Genomic DNA, 8,580 nt, shown 5'->3' on the forward strand with positions numbered 1-8,580 from the left:
CGCGCCGAGGGGGTGGGGGCGCAGTCGGGGAGGCGCGCGTCGAAGGCAGTAAATGAGGAGGGGTGCGCGAGTCGGCGGGCTCGGGGTTCCGGCTCCCGCCAAGAGCTGTCTTTTGCAAACTAGCAAGTTCCTTCCACCTTATGCAACCCAGCAACCCACTTCTCCAAGCCATGCGACACTCAGGGCGCATCTCAGCGGCTTTCCTTCCTGCTCCCGCTGGGGGCCCCAGAAGAGGGGTTTGCGAGGCCTGGCTGCACTGCCCTGCTCCACTGGAGGCAGAAGGAAGCGCGCGGCTGGAGGCACAGGCTGCAGTTCCCAGGGCCCAGGCTGACGCCGAAGTGAGAAAAAGGCGGGGAAGTCAGCTTGGCGCAGCCGGACGTGCATCCTTCCGAGCTGCCACTTCGGGAAAGCCTTTCGTGCACCTCACCTGAAAGACGGTCCCACTCGAGGTGGGCTAGGGGTTTCAGGGGGAGACTTTCCATGCAGAGGTGCCTTTTGGGTGCCGTGGGGCAGGTAGGAGCTGTCCTTTCAGCACCCGTTGCGCAGCCGCCTCCCCAAATACTATCGAAGCCCCCACCCCCAACGCCTGTCGGGTGGCTCCCCTAAGGCCCCTATATTCCCAAACCTCCAGACCCTGTCACAGTATGGTGGAGCGCGGCCGCCGAGGTCTACCAGCACTCCCCTCCCCCTACGACTCTACCCCCCTCGGAGACATCTAGCCAGCTGCCCCCACCCGACGCGGCCACCAAGCCTGGGCACTGCAGCCGCAGCTGGCGAAATCCCTCCTTCCACACTGTCAAGCTGGCTGCCTTTCACTTGCGCGAGGAAAAGGAGGGTGGAGGAAAGCGCCCGGGAATTAGGAAACAAGTAGAGGAACAGGTGGTGTGATGGCAAAAGGGTTCTTCCAGTGCCTCCTAGTCCAAAGCCAGGGTCTTGGAGCTAGCCAAGTGCACCTGAGGGAGGGTAGGCAATTGCAGCAGCAAAACAAGGTGTTCTTCCGTTGCAGTTAGCAAACAAGTTTTACATCTAAGAATCTTTAAAAATTCTATTTGAAACCCAGAACACAATACGATAGATGTCCTCAAATGGGGGCTTGGCTTACAGGTGGAAGGACACTAAATTGGTCCCATCTGATTTCTTGAGGCAACGGTTGAACCTGGCTTGTACAAATCATGTATGTCCAAAGCAACCAGGAGTTCAACTGTTTTGCAGCCCTTCCTGCTGGGCGACGACGACGACCTCTCTGCCTCTTCTTTCCAGCCCTACCACCGCCTCCTGGGGCGGCTTCTCCCTACTCCACCCTCTGTACCTTTCCCAGAATAGGGGAACCTCAGGCCAAAGAGAGATGCCAGCCCCATTAATCACCTCTACTGTACCCCAATCATATTACGGAAAGTCAGACCCAGGAGACAGGATTCAACAGCCACGCTCATAGGGCAGATTCCGTTTGCTGCCTCCAGCTCCTCATTCCCGCCTTAATTGTAGGGCTCTGCATTATAGCCGCATAATTCATGCCTTCCTAATTATGGCTGTCAACAGCCCCATTGTAAAGCTGGAAAATGTACAGCACCTGCTCTCCAGGAACCCTGTGCCAGGGATTGGTAGAGGGGAGTGCCAGGTGTGGATGGGGGCTTGCCAAAGGGTGCACTGATTGGCTTCCCAATCGCCTTGTCTGGCATTTATGCTTGATTCTGGGAGCAAGGACAATAGCCAAGAGGTCTCTTGCCGCCAGGTATTCGGGGACAGAAAGGGGAAGAGAGGGTTGGGGTATAGGAAAGTTAGGGGTTTCCTGTGTGCTCTTGCTACTGCTTGCAAGATCTCACCTCTCCCCTAGAGGGAGCTGCTAGGGAAACAGCTTGCAGAAAGTAAAATGGGAAGTCTGGCACAGTGGCTCATGCCTGTAATTCCAGCACTTTGGGAGGGTGAGGCCAGCGGATCACCTGAGGTCATGAGTTCGAGACCAGCCAGGATAGGGTGAGGCTCTGTCTCAAAAAAAAAAAGTAAAAGTAAAATGGACTTTACTAAAGAGAGTAGCATTTGGTTGGTGTTGCTGGCTGGTACTTGCCCGTGTGGGGCACCTGAAATGGAGATGCTCAGGCAGACAGCTCTTCAAAGGCACTAATCCTCTCAGCAGCTCTGCAGCAAGTCCTGGCAGAGGGAGGTAAGGAAAAGGACACAGCTTTGACCCTCACAAGCAGAGGACCTAGAACAAGCTTTGCCATGCCAAGAATAACTTGGGAGCCAGATCAAAAAGCTGAGAGAAACCTCGAAGAGTGGAGTGGGAATCAGAGTTTGAGATGGTGAGGGCAGGGAGCAGAGTCAGTTGGGAGAAGTGTTTGGTTCTGCTCAGTCCTGTTGTCTTACAGGGGAGACGGCCTGTGCTGGATTCGATTCACCAGGGCCTACAGGCCCTTCTGTTACCCTATACCATGGAAGGGGCCAGTCTCACTTGGGAGTGGAGCCTGGCCCCATGCCCTGCAAGAGGAGGAGAAAAGCTTGTGTGGGCTGAGTCGACAATAGGTAATTGGATTGTAATCGCCCGCCTGGCTTCCGCACACCATTGGGGGTGCTGAGTCTTTCAGTGAGCAATCAGTACTGCACGGTGGGAGAGGGGTAGAGATTCAATAGCAAATCCCAGGTGGAGAGCCAAGGGGGAGGAGCAGCAGATGGGCAAATTTTCTGTCTCTCCCGCCCCTTTTTTCCTTACCCAAATAACTGGCTGCCTATTAGTTATTTACTAGCAGATCCAAGGTAGAGCCAAATCTTTTGTGGAAGCTGGGTGGAAGGCTAAAATGGATGGGTAAAGAGCTAGGGTTTGGGGGAGAACTCTTCCCTGAAATTCTGTGTTGAAGGATGTGCTGGTGGAAAAAGAAAGTGCATCTAAGAGACAGGCAGCTGATGAGTTGGGGCCCTTTGTCTCCAAACCCTATTGGTGACCAGACCTGGGTTTAGTGTACTCGTGGGAGACTTTCACCCTCAATCCTCCCCAGGAGCCTGTCCCAGGCATCCCAAACGTATCTATGGCCAGCCGACCTGGCCTAGGGGGCGCTCCCTAGCCAAGCAAAGGGAACACAATTCATTATCAGGAAAGGAGATGCCTTTCACCAAGAAAAGGAAGGCGAGTGGGGCCCTGGAGGCAGAGGGCAGGGCAAAGTGGCAGGTGACCAGCCCCACTCAGGCTGATGCAGTGCCCAGACGGGCCAGCCAGTCAGCTCGCTTGAGTTCCAAGGCCTGCAGGAAGCCTTGAACTCGCTCTTCCCGTCTGGCCGAGAGTTTGTGCAAGCGTGTCCTTCGGAGCTGGGCGTCCCCACTGGCTTGGAGCCCCTCTCGCAGCAGCTGCTCTGTCACTGTAGCCTGGTCCCTCTCCAGCTGCTGCCTCTTCCGCTCCTCTGCATACATGTCTCGGGCCTTCTGCTAGAGAAAAGTGGGGATTGGGGTGGGGAGATCATTTTTAGGAGTGGGTGAAACTGGGAGGGAGGAGGTAGGGGGTGGGGCACAGGGAGGGCCAAGTGAAGTGGAACAGTGGAAAGTAGGTACCAGATTTGAAAAGGCTTGGGAGTAGGTATGCAGTGGGTGGTGCTCATGTTGTACAGGCAGGGCAGTGGTAGTTCTGAGTCTAGTTCTGAGTCCATCTTGGTTTGTTTTGTATGGAAGCATCTGTACTTCTTGAAGTTTTTTTCATGCACTTGGAAGGGAACCAAGCAAATGTGGGTCTGACTTCTGATTCCCCCATCAACTGGCTTTGTGGCTTTGGGCAAATCCTGTCCTAACCTCATTTCTTCATCTGTAAAGTGGGGGTTGTGCCTACCTTGAAGAGTGGTTTTAAGGATTAGAGATAATATATGCAAAATCCTCTCTAGGATATTAGCAGGCTCTTAGACAGAAACAGTGTTTTTACAAGTTGTTATTGCCTATTCTCTGCTGCAAGAAAGGTCCTATTCTTGTTGGGGACATGTCCATTGGGTCACTTCCTTTGATCTCCCCAGGTTTTCCTCTGAGGGCACCATCCTCCCAACTCCCTAGGCTATTTTTCAGAGCTCCACACTTGCCTCCTGTATGAAGACCAGCCTGATCCTTCCAGCAAATTACCCTCCTATGAACATTCTGAGAAGCAGGTTCAACTCTCTTAAGCCACTTACTGCATTCTGTATAGTAGAATAAGTGTTAGTGTTCATAGTCTACTCTTTCTCTTAGAAAATAAGCCCTTGGAGGTTTGAGAGCCTCCAGGCCTCTTGGAACCAGCTCTAACACCAGGTGATGATCATAATCCCTGGCAGTAGTTATCATCCCAAGTACTAGAGGGCAGAGATGGGGCTTCTTCCTCTCTAGCACTTGGGGTGCCCTGTACATGTGAAACACTCAACTAACTGACCACATGATCCCAGGAGAGCAGTGAGGATGCTCCTGATACAGGAGAGTGGAAAATCCCTTTGGAGCAGAACCAAGGCTTTCCTGTGCCTCACTGATCTTCTCTGTTCCTGCCAGTCTAACTGACCTGCAAAGCCTTTGCACCAGAGCTCCTCCTGCCAAACATATTCCATGTGTGAGAAACTCTTATTTTCCTATGGTATCCTATACCCTGATGACCCTTCCCACATCCTACCTTGTATTACGGTAAACTTGTATACATGTTTTTGTCCTAATCAGCCTGTAAGCACCTTGACTGCTCTGTCTTCATAAAGAATATCTTACATGTGCACAACCACTTCATCTGTTGCCTCACTTGACCCTACAATGGAGCTGTGAGGGAGGTACTTTCTGCTGGAGACAGACATGGAGCAGGGAACTGATTTGCTGTCTCTCAGCCATATAGGTTTACTGCATGGATAAGGATGACAAATGAGAATTCTGGACTATCCCCCCTGGCTCCTGAATAATTCCAGGCATTCAAGGGTACTTCTCTTCTGCTATTATAATGAATTACATGTGGAGCTATGAAGACTTCGGGCTTGAACAGCTGCCGCTAGAGCTCTCCATCTTGCTGGAAGGGCTTCTTGCAGGCCTGGGTCAGGAGGCTCCCTGGGTGCTACATACAGGATTTTTTTGAGGATATGGAGATGCGCAGGACACAATCCCAGCAATCCAGGTGCTTACAGGCTGATTATACAGCCATGCACACAGAGTGCCATAATACAAAATAGGATGTGGTAAGGTTCATGCAAGTTCAGAGGAGAAAGCAAGTGTGGCTGATGAACATCAAGGAGCAGTGACCTTCATGGACAGAATTTGAGCTGGCCCTTTAACCAATGAAGAAGATTCAAACAGAGGTGAGGTGTATGGGGGGCAGGGAGAATATTCCGGCAGTGGGAGTAATGAGCAAAGATGCATGGAACTGAAGAGCCTGTTCAGGCCAGAGTAAGTCCACCTGGAGCAGTGGGGTTTGAGAATTTCCTGTCTAAGGCCTCCCTTACCTCTCTAAGGCTATTTCTTATTCTGCAAAACTGGGAATAAGAGTACCCACCTCACTGGGTTGTTTGAGGAAAAATGAGATAATGAATTTCCAGCCTACTGCTTGGCTATTAACTGTTAGCTGTTCTATCACCACCACTTGTGCACTGGGTTAAGTAGTCTAAGTTCTGGCAGAACAGAAAGGATGGGGGGCACTCAGCAACAGAGGGAGGAAATACGGAGCTAGCTAAAGCCACTTCATGAGCCTCAAGCAAGGATGGGGGGCACTCAACAACAGAGGGAGGAAATACAGAGCTAGCTAAAGCCACTTCATGAGGCGCAAGCTTCTTCCAGATGGCGTCAGAGTGTGTGCCAGCAATGGGGGCTGTAGCCCAGGGGGCTGTAGCTAATTCCTGTCTGAGAGGAATTAGCAGTTCATTGTTCAGATAGCAGAGTTGGGAGGGTGCCTGCTCATCATTTTACAGAAAATGACAGCAAGGCTGAGATGGCTGAAGTTCCCTTGGCTTCTCCACTAAGGTAACTTCTTGAGAGTACAGTGTGAAGTCTCTCTGGTGCCTGTGTATAAGCTTTACTTTCTAGGGGTGGAAAAGCTGGTGACCTGTATCTGGATACCTGTCTATCCAGCTTCCACATGGTCTGGATCTACCCTTTCAATCTCAGAGATGTTTCCGGTTCTTCTCAAGTACTTACCCTTGGGAAATCCAAGCTAACAGAAGTCCTAGAGGTCAACTTTTCTCTCCTTGACCATTTGTCTACTCTCTTTGTATAATGACCAATCGGGGTAAGTGAGGGCATTAACTCTTTCCTTAGAGACTTTTTGTACAGACCTTATCCAGTCTTGGTGCAAGGGCTCCAAGAAGCTCACTTTGAGAAATATGATTCTAACCTATGAATCTAAATTCCTCCTGGGCATTATCCCTTTCTGCTCTTATTCTCTCCTTGGTAGAATCAGAGAACAAGACGTAATAGTCCCTCCAGTACTTAAATCTAAAAGTCCTCCACCACTCTGCGGGCACCTGGAGAGAGGCTGCAGGTCCTTGGCTTCAAAACATTAGCCAGTGAAAAGTCCTTCCCCAAGCTGCAACCAGCTAGCCCAGGTCAGCAGCATGAGGAATGCATTTCTGAGGGCTGCCCTCAGGCAGAGAAGGACACCTCCTACCAGAAACATGATGTTCTGAAGCACCCTCAGAGTCTCCTTGCCTGGGGAGTTGTACTGAGGACAGGATGCGCAGGGTGCTTTTTCAGAGACAGGAGTCTGAGGAAAGGCCCAGAGACACACATGTGGGGAACAATATTGGCCACTATTCTTGGAAAATGAACTCTGTTCCAGGCACTGCACTCAGCACTTGATATATGTTAGCTTACTGAATCCCTATCATAAACCTCCAAGGTATGTATTACTGTAAACACTACTTCTCTCATTTTACAGGTGAGGAAAATGATGCACTGAGGGGTTAAGTAACTGTACAGTTACATAGCTATGTAGGCAGTGCCAATACTCAAAGTCATGAACGTCTGAGACATTAACTCAAGCTTTTAGGCCAAGGCAGGAGGCTCGCTTGAGCCCAGGTGCTCAAGACCAGCCTGGGCAACATGGCGAGACCCCATTTCCACATACATGCATATATACATGCATACATAACTCAAGCCTTTATCCTGAGAAGACAGTGACAACCTGAAGAGCACAAGAACTATAATGTTCAGTCCAGCCTGTTTAAATTGGGACAAATGTACTACAGGAAGCTTCATGGGAAGATGTGTCTTTTCCCTCTCTAATATCATCCTTGGGGATAAGGTGAACAAACACTTTTTACTCATCTCCATCAATGACCTCTCAAGGACCTACCATCCATGCAACTTGTGATTGAGGATCAGCTGCTCTGCACTGCCACACACCCCCTCCCTGGCCTGATTCCCTATTTGTCCCTGCCTCCTTGCTGACAAGTCCTACTGCATCATAGTCAAGATCTCCCTTTGCCAGCCTTTAAGACTGGTTAGGTGGCCGGGCGTGGTGGCTCACACCTGTAATCCCAGCACTTTGGGAGGCTGAGGCGGGCAGATCACCTGAAGTCAGGAGTTTGAGACCAGACTGGCCAACATGGCAAAACCCCGTCTCTACTAAAAATATAAAAATTAGCCGGGAGTGGTGGCATGTGCCTGTAATCCCAGCTACTTGGGAGGCTGAGGCAGGAGAATTGCTTGAACCTGGGAGGTGGAGGTTGCAGTGAGCTGAGATCATGCTACTGCACTCCAGCCCCATTTCAAAAAAGAAAAAGAAAAAAAAAAAAAAAAGAAAAAAAAGACTGGCTAGGTGACCACCTGGAGACTGTCATGGTCCATTCAGATACCAAGGTCTGGCTCCCAACAACTTGTAGCCAAGTCCCTGCTTCCCTTAGGATCCACCAGCTGCTTTCCTCCTACTAAGCTACTCCAGGTCCAGAGCCTAGCCCCTTGCCCTGGCTTCCTGCAGAGAATAGGAACACATTGGGCAGGGCCTAGAGACAGAGCAGCTCAGATTTTGACAATGGGAATTTGGGTGATAGGGCAAGAGCACAGACGTACAGGTAGGAAACTGGAGGGCATGGAACAAGTAACTGGGAAGAGTCCAGTTTGGTCACAATACAGAGTCTGTAAAAGGGAGACATGAGAAAAGGCTGGAAAGACCTTTCTGGTCTGAAAACAAACTGGTGAGGATGCCATTAGTCTGGATTCTCCCCTTAGTATGTCTGCTGAGGTGATACAATTTCTAGAAACGGAGCTTTGAAGCCTCTGGGGTAGAGAAAGCCTAGCCAGGACATCCAAGGGCTCCTGCTGGAGAAGGCTTCAAGATAATCAATATCTCTATTATAACTTTGGTTTTCTTGCTCTAAAAACAGGCAATAATCATAGTATCTGCCTTAAAGCAGTTCATAGAATTTACTGAAAGGATGCCTGACATGTGGTTAAGAGTTCAATAAAAGTTTGCAAATATAGGACAGGCGCAGTGGCTCATGCCTGTAATCCTAGTACTTTCGGAGGCCAAGGCGGGTGGATCACCTGAGGTCAGGATTTTGAGATCAGCCTAGCCAACATGGTGAAACCCTGTTTCTACTAAAAGTACAAAAATTAGCTGAGCGTGGCAGCATGTGCCTGTAGTCCCAGCTACATGGGAGGCAGAGGTTGCAGTGAGCC

General features: G+C 50.4%; 1 protein-coding gene and 1 long non-coding RNA gene across 4 annotated transcripts in view; one reads left to right on the forward strand and one right to left on the reverse strand.

Moving 5' to 3' along the window:
* Nucleotides 1-1,018: 1,018 nt before the first annotated feature.
* Nucleotides 1,019-8,580, reverse strand: part of DHDDS (dehydrodolichyl diphosphate synthase) — a 47,960-nt gene continuing 40,398 nt past the window's right edge. For 2 of the 3 annotated variants that reach the window (XM_011955585.1, XM_011955586.1), the window contains one exon: nt 1,019-3,414. In XM_011955585.1, the coding sequence (XP_011810975.1) occupies nt 3,175-3,414 (240 nt within the window). In that variant the 3' untranslated portion in view covers nt 1,019-3,174. The remainder of the gene's footprint in view (nt 3,415-8,580) is intronic. The other variant, XM_011955587.1, reaches the window with a different exon arrangement.
* LOC105521373 overlaps nt 4,781-8,580 on the forward strand; it is a 5,154-nt gene continuing 1,354 nt past the window's right edge. The window contains exon 1 of the long non-coding RNA XR_001003263.1: nt 4,781-5,267. This is a non-coding gene — a long non-coding RNA (uncharacterized LOC105521373). The remainder of the gene's footprint in view (nt 5,268-8,580) is intronic.

Source organism: Colobus angolensis, unplaced genomic scaffold (genome assembly GCF_000951035.1).
Source record: "Colobus angolensis palliatus isolate OR3802 unplaced genomic scaffold, Cang.pa_1.0 Scaffold4, whole genome shotgun sequence".
Taxonomy (NCBI): Eukaryota; Metazoa; Chordata; class Mammalia; order Primates; family Cercopithecidae; genus Colobus; species Colobus angolensis.